Source organism: Eumetopias jubatus, unplaced genomic scaffold (assembly GCF_037043125.1).
Source record: "Eumetopias jubatus isolate StellerSeaLion01/CBP00866 unplaced genomic scaffold, mEumJub1_p1.0 scaffold_13, whole genome shotgun sequence".
Taxonomy (NCBI): domain Eukaryota; kingdom Metazoa; phylum Chordata; class Mammalia; order Carnivora; family Otariidae; genus Eumetopias; species Eumetopias jubatus.
In genome coordinates this window covers 10,701,314-10,715,034 of record NW_028274819.1, presented here as the reverse complement: position 1 = coordinate 10,715,034, position 13,721 = coordinate 10,701,314, and the positions used below count along the sequence as shown (strand labels likewise).

At 58.5% G+C, this 13,721-nt stretch overlaps 2 protein-coding genes across 3 annotated transcripts; one reads left to right on the top strand and one right to left on the bottom strand.

The window, feature by feature from the left end:
- The first annotated feature begins 1,159 nt into the window (after positions 1 to 1,159).
- CCDC86 (coiled-coil domain containing 86) lies at positions 1,160 to 7,350 on the top strand. Of its 2 annotated transcripts, XR_015766645.1 has the most exons (5): positions 1,160 to 1,968; positions 4,629 to 4,758; positions 5,561 to 6,148; positions 6,262 to 6,336; positions 6,491 to 6,503. XR_015766645.1 is itself a non-coding variant. In XM_028118094.2 (4 exons), exons 1-4 carry the CDS (start codon positions 1,211 to 1,213, stop codon positions 6,605 to 6,607), a joined length of 1,080 nt encoding a protein of 359 aa, XP_027973895.1. In that variant the 5' UTR covers positions 1,160 to 1,210; the 3' UTR covers positions 6,608 to 7,350. The 2 variants fall into 2 exon arrangements, 1 of the variants encoding a protein (XP_027973895.1); XM_028118094.2 differs by lacking the exon at positions 5,561 to 6,148 and having other exon boundaries at positions 6,491 to 7,350.
- A 156-nt stretch (positions 7,351 to 7,506) lies between these two features.
- On the bottom strand, positions 7,507 to 12,218 carry PTGDR2 (prostaglandin D2 receptor 2). Its single transcript, XM_028118093.2, has 2 exons — positions 12,052 to 12,218; positions 7,507 to 9,888 (listed from the first exon to the last, which is right to left on the bottom strand). Exon 2 carries the CDS (start codon positions 9,878 to 9,880, stop codon positions 8,681 to 8,683), a length of 1,200 nt encoding a protein of 399 aa, XP_027973894.1. The 5' UTR covers positions 9,881 to 9,888; positions 12,052 to 12,218; the 3' UTR covers positions 7,507 to 8,680.
- Between the last annotated feature and the right edge of the window lie 1,503 nt (positions 12,219 to 13,721).

Genomic DNA, 13,721 nt, shown 5'->3' with positions numbered 1-13,721 from the left:
CCTTTGCCTGGGTTTTCCTCCTCCTCACCTCCTCCTTGATCAGCACTCAAAACTCCCAGGACCCAATCTGGCATTCACTCCTGCTGCAGTGTCAGTAGAGTAACTCAGCAGGTGGGGGCAGTGCTCTGGGTGCTGAGGGCCTGGATGTCTGCCCCGCCTTCCTTCTCTGTCCCCTGAACACCCTTGTACTGCTTCCCAGGCCCTCTCATAACCCGTCAGCTGGAGAAACAGTGGTTTGTCGATGAAGCCAGAGGGACAGCTGGACAGGGGTCCTGGGATCCCCGAGGGCCATCCCCAGGCAGTTCTAAGACTTAAAAGCGCGGGGATACAGTTGGGCTGCTTCAAGACATTCTTTGGTCAGATACATGCTGTGAGCGAAATCAAAACTTCCTCTTGGGTCTCATGCAGAGGAGTGGGGGGAAGGCAGGCTCCTCACATGCTGGGGCAAGGAACTCTGTCTTGGCTGAAAAGAAGGTCAGTGGTGATCTGACCACTGTTTCCAGAACTGGGGCTGAAGGTCCAGGACACAAAGGTAGTGCATCTTACCAAGGGGTAAGCACCTCAACTTCACGCATGAATGGTGAAAATGTTGAAAAGGGAGAGCTGTAGATTTGATATTTAAGCACAGGACTGGGAGAAGGGAAGGAAAGGGTTACCCTTAACATGTAACTCAACAGATTTCCCGATCCCAGGATTCGCCAGGTAGCATAAACTCTGGCAGTTATGAGTACTCCGACAGGACCATTTTCGATACACTAAGCTCGTGCAAAATTACCCATATTACCACTGAGAAGACCGAGGCCCAAAGAGAGTGGGACCCTTGTCCTACAGCAGCGAGTTAGCGGCAAAGTTTCCATGGACCTTTTTCCAATCTTCTCTCCAGGAAACGGGACCCCGAGCCCCTTCCCGTCTCCTCCTGCACACTCTTTCTCCACCAGGGAGAGTCTGCACAAAAGGCAAACGTCCACCTCAAGCTAGAGCTCCCTGGCGGGTAAATGCGCCCAACCTCTTTGCGCACGCGCCTTTTAAGCCCGGCCGCCTCGGGCCCTCGGCCCCGCCTCTCCGCCCCTCACCAACATGGTCTCCCGGGCAACGGCCCCTCCTGCCTCGCGCAGACGCGGCGGCTCCCTGCGTCATAGGACCGCGCCGGTCGCCCCAGAGTCGGTGGAGGCTGCACGTGGGCTGAAACTTGAAAGTTTCAGGCCCGGCCATGGATACGCCACTCAGGCGCAGCCGGCGGCTGGAAGGCCTAAACCCTGAATCCCCCGAGACCCCCAGCTCAGTTTTGAGGGCGAGACGGGCCCTTGTGGAGTTCAGGTCGGATCCAGAAGAAACGAAGGAGCCCGGGTCTCCGAGTGCGCGGCAACCCGACCTGGAGTCCCCCCGCTGTCAGCCGGAGACAAGCCCGGAATCACCTATTCTACGGCAGGATGCAGGTTTGGGGTCCCCCGGAAGGGAGCTGGAGCCGGGCCCAGGGTACCACCAGGTTCAGCAAGATCCAGGCGTGGAGTCGCCCCAAACGCTTCCGGAGTCGGGTCCACAACCCCCCGGATTTCAGCCAAAGCCAAGTGGGCAGTCAGCAAAGTTCTCCCAAACCCAAGAAGAACTGGACTCGGAGTTGGCCCTGAGTAAGAAGGAGCTGGCCTCGGGGTCTCCCCAACATCAGCTGCAGCTGGGCCCAGGATCCCCTGAGCCTTACCCGGCTCAGCAAGCGCCGGGTCCGGAGCCCTCGCGACCACTACAGGAGCCGACAGCCCAGTCACCCGGCTCCCCCCAGGGTGAGCATGAGCCGAGCAAGCCACCTTCCGCCGGGGAGACGGTGAAAAGCGGCCTAGGGGCAAAGAAGCGGGCAAGTTCTTCAGCCCAGGCCCCAGCGTCCAAGAAGTTGAAGGAGGGGGAGGAGGTTCCTGTAATCCCTAAGGGAAAGCCCAAATCCGGGCGGGTGTGGAAGGACCGCTCCAAGAAAAGGTGCAGTTGGGGAAAGCTAGGCAGGGGTGTGGTTCTCTGTGGTGTTGGGGCACCAGTGCAGCCCGGAGACAGGCTCAGGGATGGAGAGAGCTCACATTTGGGGGGTCTCACACAAACAGGTAATTATAATCAGGCTGTGGTAAAATGCTCGGGGATCCCAGGGAGGGTGAGACCATGCCCTCAAAGGTTATTTCTGTGATGCTTTCCTCCTCAGAGTACCTGTGTCCCTCTCATAGAGTACCTCATTTGTTTTCATTCAACAAGCATTACCTCTGTCTGCCCGCTTTCCAGTGAGGGAAGCAGAAGCAAGTAAACCAGCCCTTACTTGGTAAAAAGCTGTGAGGTCTTCACCAGCTAGTATCTGTTACGGTTATTTGCCCTTGTGTTATACGGTTATTTGCCCTTCTGTTAAAAAATATTATGGAGCACTGAGCCTGTAGAACACTGCTAAGCATTTTGGTAAGGACCGGCCAGCACAAAGGCCTTGCAGACAGAGGGACTAGCATGCCGCATGCCGTTAGTCTGCACGCAGCACTGTGAAACCTCTGGTGTTAGGATTATCCTCATTTTACATATGGGGAACTCAAGGCTGTGCAGAGAAATCAGGGAGTTATCAGACCATAGGACTTCAGGGGTGAAAGCAGAGAGACCAGTAAGGAGGCGGTTGCCATAGAACTAAAACACATTCAGAAGCTGCAGGTAGGTCTTGTGGATAAGGACCAAAGGGCCACTGAATTGATGTTTGGGCTCTTTGAGGAAGCAGCTTCGGCGGGGGTTGAGCAGAGCCCAGAGACAGTGGATGCAGCACCTGCAGCAGAAGGTGTCCCAGCAAAACGAGGGATATGGAGGGCGGCGGTGGGCTGGGAAGGCCCGGCTGCACCCCCCCTCCTTCCGTGCTTAGGCCAAATGCCACCTGCACAGTGCCCCTTGGGTGTGACATCTCCCTCCTCTGAAGGGCAGTGTTTGGTGAGCAGCGACCATGTGCAGAGCATTGTGCTAAATGCCTCTCCAGCCCTGTCTCATTCCCACCCACCTTTGGAACAGGAACCATTCTTGTCTCTGTTTAATGTGGGAAGTTGCTGAAACTCCGGCTACTTTGCCCAAGATCACCCAGGTAGTAGGAGGCAGATCCCGGCCTTGAAACCCAGGCCTGTCTGCCTTCAACCTCCAGGTAAAACCGATACTCTGGATCTGTGTCAGCTCAGTAGCGTAGCCGCCAGGCACACGTGGCAATTTCAGTTTAAGTTGGTTAAAATTTAAAAACTTAAACATTCAGTTCCTCCATCACACCAGCCACATCTCAAGTTGCTCAGCTGCCAGTGACTAGTGGCTGCCTCTCCGGACAGTGTAAATATCGAGCCTTTCCACCAGTACAGACAGTTCTGCTCGGCAGTGCTGCTCTAGAAGGAGGCAGCATTGTGCCCTGTGGCTGTGTGTGTCCAGGTCCCCACGGCCTTGTCCCTTTGGGTTTCTCATCACGGGGGTGGGGAGGAAGTCTGTGCTTAGGACGCCAGGTCTTCAGCAGGAAGTCCTAGGGGAGAGGGCGAGGGAACAGTCGAGGGTCGTTCTGGGGTTAGAACCAGGCTGAAGATGGACAGGCCTTTAGCCCTGGGGTCAAGGTCCAGGCTGTGTGTACCAGACTCCTGTGGAATAAGGGGAGAAAATGACCCAGAAGAGCAGTATTGAGGGAAGTGGTCTCTGCCCTGTGCACCGCAGCCTTCAGAAGCTGGGGTGAGCCCACCGACCTGCAGTGACCATTTGGGGCACCATATAATGGAAGTGGATGAAGAAGAGCTCTTTCAGAAGTCAAGAAATTGGTGGAGGAGGCAAAAAAGGCCACTATGAGAGGATCTGCTAAGGAGAAAAGGCGCACGGGGCAGCCGCAAGGCTGCAGATAGCTCAAGGAGAAAGACCTACGGAAAAGGAGAGAGCGTGGTTTGTGACCCCCACCCCCGTTCTCCTCATCTGCTCAGCAGCACTCACAATTGTACTGGTCTAGCTTCGTCTTGCTCTTTGACATTCCTTTCTTTCCTGGAATATTTTCTAGCATGTCGTAGATAGATCATTCCACCCATATGCAGTATGCTTATCTCTTACCAAGATAGTCCTGTTTCTCCTGGGACTGTAATGTCACTGTCACACTTAGGAAAATCGGGACATCCCCCGATATCTTCTCATGCCCACTACATTTTCACATACCCCCGCACTGTTCTGAAATGGAATAGGCCGCCCCTGGAGGGAGTGAGCCCTAGCTCCAGAAGCATTAGCACCCAAGCTGAGCTTGCTTGGCGGAAGCAGCAGAACCTTACGGAAAGGCTGTGGTCTGGACTCTGGTCACGGGTTTCAGTCTTGACAGCTGTTCAGGTACAAGGTGACCTGGCACAGTTATTTAACCTCTTTGAGCCTTGGTTTGCTCCTCTTTAAAATGGGAAGAACAAAAGTACCATCTCAGGGACATGTAACTAAGGCTTAAGAAATGGCAGCCGGCATGCCTGGGGCCCGTTTCTGCAGACCTGGATGGGTGCTGCCTGGCGAACGGGCAGGGGAGGATGTAATTCTGCCTGGGTTCTGGGGAGGAAGGCCCGGAGCCCAGAGCTGAGGGGAGAGCGGGCATGGACGCCTCCCACAGATGACACGAGCGCCCACTGTCTCCCTTCCAGGTTCTCCCAAATGGTTCAGGACAAGCCCCTGCACACATCCTGGCAGCGGAAGATGAAGGAACGGCAGGAGAGGAAGCTGGCCAAGGACTTCGCCCGGCACCTAAAGGAGGAAAAGGAGAAACGCCGGCAGGTGAGGGGCCAGCCAGCCAGGCTGAGGCTGGAGCTCAGGGGGCTCAGGTGGTGACTGCTGGAATGGGCCTGGCGGGGGGGCGCTGCTGGCCCTAGGAAGGCAGGGAGCCTGGCCAGAAGTAGAAGTGCAGTCTGGGACCGCAGGGTGGGGAAGCCCAGTGCAGCGTCCAGTTTAGCCCAGGGCTCTATGAGAGACTCAAGGATGGGGAGGAGCCCAGGACAAAGCCCCCCCGCAGTGGCCCTCACTGCTGATCAAAGCATTTGGTGAAATGGGCTTCAGGGTCCTCGCTCAGGTAGGAAAGCCTTATCCCCAGTACTGTTGCCATCATTCTCCAAGAGACAGCTACCACGCATCAGCAAAGTGGATACCCCCCACCTTCCTCATGCTCTCTCCCTGCCCCTCATCCCCAGGTCAGAAATGCCTGCTTAGAGGTCCACCCCCCCCGACCCGTTCGGGCTCCAGGAAGCCCCAGCAGGCAGCACACGAGAGTATGAGGTCTGCGACCACCCCACCAGGACTGGGGTTATCAGAGGGATGTCACTTGTCTAGTAATCCCAGGGGCACAGGCCCAAGCCTGGCCACCGAGGGAAGGGGCTGGGCCAGGCAATTCAGCCATCTCTTCCGTTTTGAGGCACCCCAGTGCTGCTGTGTGCCGAGTCCTTATCTTACTTCCTGTGCGGCCCGGACTACCTCTTGAGCAAGACGGGCTTCTTGTCACCCCTGTCCCCCCCCCAGGGAGTGTCCCTAGCCCAGCCCTTCCCTGACAGGAGCCCAAATCTCACTTCTCCTTTCTCCTCCCCAGGGACCCAGGCCACCCTTGCTCCCCTAAGTCCTCAAAGCCAGGAGAGGCCTCAGAGCCGACATCCCTTCGGGCCCCGCCCAGGGCAGCAGTCAGCATAGCCAGAAGACACTGGACTCCCCATCCCTGAGACAGACTCCAACTAGATCCATCTTTGAAGTGTTCCCGCCAGGCCGGTACCCCTCCCAGGCCAGTGCATGCATGCATTCGTTTATTCCTCAGGGCAATCCGCAGTAATCTCTTCACTTCCAGTATGGGGCCTTGAGGCACAGAGAGGTTAAGCAACTTGGCCAAGGTCACCCATTTGGAAGCAGCAGAGCCAGGATTTGAACCCAGCCCAGATAGCCTCTTCCCCGTGGCCTCCACCCTTTCTCCCCTCCCCGCCGCAGCTGATGGGGCGGGGGGTGTGGGGGCCATCGTGCATGTGCCTGAGTTTGCAGGTGGGGAGCCACCTGTGTCTTACCTCCCCGCACCTACCATCCTATCTAAGCTGCGCGACCAGGTGCCCACCTTCTCGGCTGCGGTCACGGGCAGGGGCATATCTCCTTGCTGGCCCGCCCCGCACACACCGCCAGCAACAATCGAGCCGGGGTGAGAGTCTTCCCTCTCCCTGGGAACTCAGCCAGCTTTCACTGCCCTGAGGCCTAAGAGACCAGGGCTGCCCTGGCTCCCAGCCTCAAATCCCCATCCCCTCTGTGTTCCAGGAGAAGAAACAGCGCCGGGCCGAGAACCTGAAACGCCGCCTGGAGAATGAGCGGAGGGCAGAGGTTGTCCAAGTGGTGAGTGTTGTCTCGCTTGGGGGATCTGAACTGCGGCCAGGCTGGGCGCTGTGCTCGAGATGCCTCGGCGCCCCTGCAGGGTGGCCTCCCTTTCCCCAGGGCACAGGGCAGAGACGACAGCCACACTAATGCCCTCTCCTCACACCACCCCCAGATCCGAAACCCTGCCAAGCTCAGGCGGGCGAAGAAGAAGCAGCTTCGCTCCATTCAGAAGCGGGACACGCTGGCGCTGCTGCAGAAGCCACCCCAGGGGTCAGCAGCCAAGATGTGAGCCGCCGGACAGCCCAGAGGCCTTCTGTGGCCAACCGCTGTGTCAGACTCGCCCTCGTCGGGCCACTGGGCCGCTGGTCACACGCCTCTGCGGGGCACGGCACTCCGGCGCTAGCACCACCCCACCCCACCCCACCCCACCCCACCCCAGAGGGGCTCTGAGCCTTCCAGGGCTCTCAAGCCCAGAGGGAACCTGCGGCCTGGAAGAGACTGGAGGAGGGAAGAGTTTCAGCCCCGACCCCCGCCTCCTTCCTCCTCTCGCCTCCTTCATCAAGCGCCTTGCAACCATGAAGGGTAAATTCTCTGGTTCCTTGGGAGCTAACAACTGGAGGGTGACTCTCTAAAATGTGTATTTCGTCTCAAGGTCGTGGGTCCGACCCAGGCCAGGAGGCTGCAGTCAGGAACCAGTCCCCCTCGCACCATCCCAAAGGCTTCTTGGGGTGTCTCTGCAGCCCACTGGCCCTGTGACCCAGCCAACTAAACCTGGCTTCCCTGACTTTTCAACACTGAAAGGAGGTTTCAGGGAGTGAGGTCCCCCCCCCACCCCCCAGCTCCCTCTCGCCTGTGCCGGACTCTGCAGAAGCCCCACGGATCTGATTCATTCATGCCCTTCAGTCTGTAACAAATATTTATTGAATGCCTGTTGTGTACGGGCACAATTCTAGGTATCGGGGAATACAGAGGCCCCTGCCCACAAGGAGCTTTCATTCTGATGAAAAAATAAACAGAAATGGTATTGTGTTAGACAGTAGGAAGTGCCACAAGTGAAGCAGGGGATGGTGGCAGGGGACATGGGGAGGTGTGAAGAGGGACGTCGGGTTCGGTCAGCTGTGCATCTCTTCATCTGCTGAGCACCTGCTGTGGGCAAGGCCCAGCACGGTGGTAAACAGTAAGCCGCCCTCCCCCCCCCCAGCCTTCAGGACCCCAGCCAGGAGCGGCACAGGCAGCACTGGACCAAGATTCCACTAATATTTCACCCACCAAACAGTTACTGGCCACAGCTCTGTGCCTGGCCCTGGGACAGACCCAAGTGCAGTGGTCTTTGTCTTCTAGTGCATGGTGGGTGGAGAAGACACGTCAGGGCGTGGGTGCGCTATAAGGGGGTCCGAGTCAGCCCTCCCTGCTACAAACGGGGACAGCCACCCAGCTGCTGCGTGGTTGGGAGGTGGGCATTGGAAAGATTTGGGACTTAGCAGCATTGCCCACAGGGTATTGCATGGTAGAATACCAGGCCCATACAGATGTCGGATTTGTGAGGAAATGTCATGTGCTGTGGTCTCAGGGGCCGCTGTGCACATTCAAATACTAAGAAGACCTTAAGCAGAGAGGCCCACTGCACTTGGATTAGCCCAGGCTGACCATGGCACCCCTTGCTCTTTCTACCTTATAAACCCCTTGGTTGGTGCTGGGGTCAGTAGGGTAGAGATGAGGCCTCTTACAGGCAAGACCTTCAGTACCTTGGGTATGTTGTGGGTGGTGGTGGGAGGGGTGTTCTTTCACTTACTAAACGGTAATTGAACCACATGGTGCTTAATGGTGAGTATGCAGACCCTATACTTCAGGTAAGTGTATTAATCTCCATGTACCTCAGTTGGATCATGGGTAGAAATTGGAGCTAATAGAACCTGTCCCTCAAGATTGTGGGATCAAGCGTCTAGTTCAATAAACGTTGGTTAGGTGACTACATGAAGAGTTAGACTGGACCAGTACTTCCCAAACCTTTCAGTTTTCTACTCCAAACGCACACATCACTGGTTTCCTGTAAAAATACTTCCCTCCCTTCCCCTCCTGCCATCTGGTAAAGCTGAGCTCCAGGAAGGTACATCCTGAGTACCCTAGTTCGAGAAATCTTGTGGTTTTAACCCTGCCTTGGTCCCCATGGGGTCCGCGGACCAGCAGCGCTGACTTCACCTCCTGGGAGCTTGCTGGAAATGCAGAATCTCGGCGACCGCCCGGCCTGCCAACGACGGTTCTGAAGGTACCTGAGTCACGGGAGGCGTTTTAAAAGGCAGACGCCCTGTCCCGGCCTGATTCCGCCCCCGGGACGCTCTCGCGCGCGATCGCTAGCCGCCCCCTACCCCGACATGGTGCTCAGCGCCCGGTTCAGGGGGCCCCTCTCGTCCTGCGACCTGGAGCGGGCCCGCTGCGCGGAGGCCGTGCGGCCGCCCCACAGCCAGGCGAGCAGGCGCGCGGGCCCGGACCCGGGCGGCGGGCGGGCGGAGGGGCCCGGGCGGGGGCCGGAGGGGCGGCGGCGGCGGCCGCTGCCCAGGCCACCCAGCTCGCTGTCGTCCAGCAGCACGCTCTCCAGCACGCTCCGCAGCGAGCGCCGCAGCTTGTGCAGCACGTCGGGGCAGGTGAACACGTAGAGCAGCGGATTGACCACGCTGTTGATGAAGGCCAGGCTGGTGACGAAGGGCAGGCCGCGCCACACGAGCGGCCGCAGCGCGGGCTGGGTGTGCGCGCGCGCCTCCAGCAGGCTGAACACGTGGTAGGGCCCCCAGCAGAGCGCGAAGGCCGCCACCACGGCCGCCACCAGGCGCACGAAGCGGCTGGGCCGCGGGCGGCCGCGGTGGCGCAGCTGCACGCTCACGACCGCGTGGCTCGAGGCGATGATGGCCAGCGGCACGACGAAGGCCAGCAGGAACTTGCTGACGGCCAGGGCCGTCTGGCGCGAGTTGCACGTGGCGTCGCGGTCGGGCCCAGGGTTCAGGAGCAGCACGTTGTAGTAGCACATGATGCGACCGTCGAGCCGCGGGATGGTGTCCCGGAACACGAAGTAGGGCACAGTGTTGAGCACGGCCAGGGCCCAGAGCCCCAGGCAGACCCTGTGGGCCGCGGCCACCGAGCGGTGGTTCTGCGCCCACACGGGCCGCACCACCTGCAGGCAGCGGTCCAGGCTGATGGCGCTAAGCAGGAAGCCGCTGGCGAACATGTTGAGGAAGAAGATGGACGAGTGCAGCTTGCAGAAGGTGGTGCCCAGCTCCCACGAGTGGCCCACGGCCAGGAAATAAGTGAAGAAGGGCAGGGTGGCGGTGGCCAGCAGGTCCGACAGCGCCAGGTGCAGCACCCAGGTGGTGACCACGGTCTGGCGCATGCGGCAGCCCACCACGAAGAGGATGAGCCCGTTCTCTACCAGGCCCAGCAGCGAGGCCAGCCCGTGCAGCAACACCGAGGCGTGGTCCATGTAGCGGATGCTGGAGTTGCTGTGCCTTTGGATGCGGCTCATCTGCTCCAGGATCGGGCAGAGCGGCTTCAGGGTGACGTTGGCTGACATGGTGAGCTCTGCGGTGGAGAGAAGGAGGCGCTGAGGTAGGCTGGGCCGGGGCAGCCGGGGACCCTCCCCAGGAGATCTGAATCTGCCCCGTGAATGGTAGGGGATTAGTGAAGTTGAGCAAAGACAGTAAGGTGGGGGGAATAGCATCCCAGCTGCACCCCTGCTCACTGCAACCTTGGGCGAGCCATTTAACCTTCCTGAGCTTGTTTCCTCCTTTGTGACGTGGATGTCAGTCGCAACAGGACCTAGATCCTACAGCTGTTGGGCATGTTCAGTGAGTTTACATACATAAGCATTTAGAGCGGAGCCCAGCGTGCAAGAAGCACTACACCCGTGTTGTGATTATTACTCCGCAGGTCCCCTGGGGTCACATGGAGAAACAGAAACAAGGCCAGGCCATACAGGACTCCTTTTCCCCATTCCCAGGGCACTGGGGCACCAACGAGGTCCCACCTAAAGGGCAGGAGGGGCCAGCTGGTCTGGGGAATGGGAATGGGAGAAGTCTGTGTCTTTAAGGGATGCGCCCTCCCCACCCACAGCACCCTCAGATCTTGCCTCTGCAGCCTCTCTGGGTGGCCCTTTGCTTCCACAGCACTGGCAGTTTGGGTGTGTTGACCTTGAACAGTGGAGCCAGCCCTTCCTCTGGTAGTTGGAGAGGAAATAAGATAAGAGCAAGGAGAGAGCTGGGCATGAGGAACTACCAGACCTGGGCCCTGGAGGCCCAGTGGGGCTGGAGGACTGTTCCCCTGACCAGGGGGGCAGCCGAGCCCATCAGCCCACCCAGGAAAACCCAGCCTGCTCATTTACTTGCTCAGTGACGCTCTCATTCAGCAGATGGTCATTGAGCAACCTCTCAGGTAAGTGCTGCGGCAGCCGACCTCTGGGGGATGTGCAGACACCCCAGATGTGCACACCCACAGCCTCCTCAAAAGCCCAAGACCACCTGAAGTGAAGCTGGTTGAGATGGGGGAGGCCTGAGGGGGAGGGGTGGGAGGCTGCCGACAGGAGGTAGGGGACAGGGAGCGGGTGTTGGGGACTCAGATTGTCCTGGGGCCCCCCTGTGCGCCCGAGACCCCGAGAGGCCCTTTACATAGGTGCTGTCTTGCTCAGGACTCGAGAAGAAAGGCTCTAGAACTTCACTCCATCCCATTTTACAGGGGAGGAAACTGAGGCCCAAGCCACGCACATAACACGGACAAGCGGAGCTGCAGCAGTTTAGCGCTCGGCCCGTTCTCTTTCCCACGCCTCTGCTGTAAGCAAGCACCTCTGTTGTAAGCAAGCGTGGATGGAGGAAGAAGGGAGGGAAGTGGGGGATGGTCCTCAGCACTCCCATTTCCAGGGGGAGCGCTGTTGGCCAGGATGAGAAAATCCAGTCTTCTCCAGGTATCACGGTCCTTTGTGAGGTGCAGCCCCAGGATATCAAACTAGATTTTTCCAGGCAGACGAGCCCTTGGAGCTGGGGATCACAGGGAGGTGGGTGGGGAGCAGTGGGGTCCGTGCTCCCCGAGAATGCTCATGCTTCCCAAGCGTTAGAGTTTGCAGAGCAATTGCACTCACAGTGACCCTGTGAGACCCCATTTTTCAGAAGAGGAAACTGAGGCTCAGAGAAGCATAGCAACGTGCCCAACGTCGCTCAGCCGCAGTGGAGCAGCTGGGACTCCACCCAGCAGACAGATGAGTGCCATCCCCTCTCTGCACTGAAACGTTCCCTTCAGTCCAGCAGCCTCTTGGCCAGGTCCCTTGGGGATGCCCAGACAGCACAATACTGCTACTCCCAGGGGACCCATCAGGTTTGGGCTTTCTGGCTGCTTGGAGCTGGCACCCAGCCTCCTGGGATTCTCAGGGAGCGCCGCGTCTAACGTCCGGCTCTGGTGGGGGTTGGGGCAGAGAAGGCAAGCTTTTAGGGTCAGTTACCCTAAGACTGCTCCTCTAATCTCCCCTCCCCACCGCCCCAGATTGCTTGTGAGCATGGAGAGAGGCTTCTGTGGTTCACCACTGTGCCTGGCTTCTAGTGCCTTCCCTTCTGCAAGCAGCTCGTCCCCTCCAGTCTTTGGTAAACCCACCCCTCTGCCTAGTCGTTAGGAGCCTGTCCCCTGGCAAAACTGCACCTTCCTTTGTGGGTCCAGAGAGGGCATGGAGGCTGCCCAGCCCCTGGGCTATTGCTCCCTTACCTGGGCACAGAAGGAGCACAGGATTCCCGCCCTGGGGACAGTCAGCTCCCGGTGGCAGCCTGCCGAGGAGGCGCTGTGGCACCGCACGGGGCAGGCAGAGGCAGGGGAGTGAGGCTGAGGGAGGAAATGGCTACCCGCCCCAGAGTGTGTGTCTGTATGTGTGTGTGTCTATGGCTGTGTGTGTTCAGGGGTGGGGTTGCAGGAGGCGGGGACAGCCAGAGGGTGAGTTGTCACAGTGGTATTCAGTAACAGTCGTCTCCATCAATGAGAAAGGGACAAAATTGCTGGCAGCCCCTGCCCCCCTCCCCTGCCCCCCAGAGATTTTGCAGGAGCCCTGGGTCCCTGCAAGGGCAGATGGGGGAATGGGAGCGTGCCTCCGGGGCTGCGTTTGAGGGCGACCGCTGTGTAGGAGAAGTCCATGAGGGAGAGGACATCTCGTGCATGGGTCCACTGTCCTTGGGTGCCCTCTCCTGACCCCATAATCCTCAGGCAGGCAGGGTGCTGGCAGTGGGAAGAGCAGAGGCCAGGCTGCCCCTGCAGCCCTGGGGGGCGGGGGGCGGGCAAGCCCCTCCCCCTGGTTTTGCCATCTCAGCGCCACACCTTCATTCACAGAGTGCCAGGCACACAGTAGGTGCTCAGAGAAATCAGTCCTTTTCTCTTCTGGGGGTGGGGGTGGGGCGGTGGGGGGAACATGGGTAGAGACTGCAGGGCAAGGGCTATGCAGCTTTTATTTAAAATGGGCCCGGAGCCCTACAATGAGCTAATGGAACTTTATTTTGGAGTTCGCATTTAATGGTTCCCCAAGTCTTTGCTCACCAAGCGTCCTGGGGTCAAATTCAGCGTCCCTGCACCTAGGAAGTGCTCAGTAGAACATGCGTAAAAACTCCCATATCGAGGCAAGGGCACCCCCTCCCATGGGATTGACTCTACAAGACTCTTCCATTTAGACACAGGCTCCATCACAGGGCCTGGCACTTAATAATCTTGTGGGAAGCCTGCGATCCCGAGTGAAGAATGTCTAAAATACTGTGACCTTGTGATGGGGATAATATTTTTCACTGCAGCCCAAGATGGCAGATCAGTAAATGACTTGATTATCCAAAATATTAGCATGGGGAATTCTTCTTTCCTGTAGGTCACGGAGGGCCTGGTCTTCCAGAGACAAGTGTTTGCACCCCTCCCTAAAAAACAGGCAGATGTCTCCATCCTGCTTTGGGGAAATTCCCCCCATCCGGACCCACCCCCAGCCCCAACCTGCTGGCCCGCAGCCATCCTCCGAGGGCATGCCATCAGGGTAGTGTGGTGGGTGAGCTCAGGGACTCTGCAGCCAGATCCAGCACTGCCACTCCCAAGCTATGTGACCTTGGGCAAATAACCTCACAGCAGGAAAATAGGGTTTTTAAGAGGGACTCCTGCACAGCCCCTGCCTCAAAGTGCAAGGATTGGTGTGCACAGACTGCTCCTGGAGCTAAGAAAGAATCCCCCTTTCCCTCCTGTAGACACATTTTGACAGGGGAGCATCAGGCTTGAGCCCCCTCCCTCGGGATCTCAGCCCTTCCTTGCCTCCTCCAGGAGGTACCCTTGTGCAGTGAACATCCTGCCCAACGTCTCATGGCGGCCCTGCTAAGGGGCTTCTTACCTGACACCCTCATTCGGACCTTTCCCCCAAC

Bases quoted from the DNA above. Each gene is read 5' to 3' on its own strand.
- CCDC86 (XM_028118094.2), top strand. From the start codon at position 1,211: ATGGATACGCCACTCAGGCGCAGCCGGCGGCTGGAAGGCCTAAACCCT. The intron at 1,969-4,628 runs GTGCAGTTGGGG...TCTCCCTTCCAG, and splicing joins AAGGACCGCTCCAAGAAAAG to GTTCTCCCAAATGGTTCAGG. The intron at 4,759-6,261 runs GTGAGGGGCCAG...TCTGTGTTCCAG, and splicing joins AAAAGGAGAAACGCCGGCAG to GAGAAGAAACAGCGCCGGGC.
- PTGDR2 (XM_028118093.2), bottom strand. From the start codon at position 9,880: ATGTCAGCCAACGTCACCCTGAAGCCGCTCTGCCCGATCCTGGAGCAG.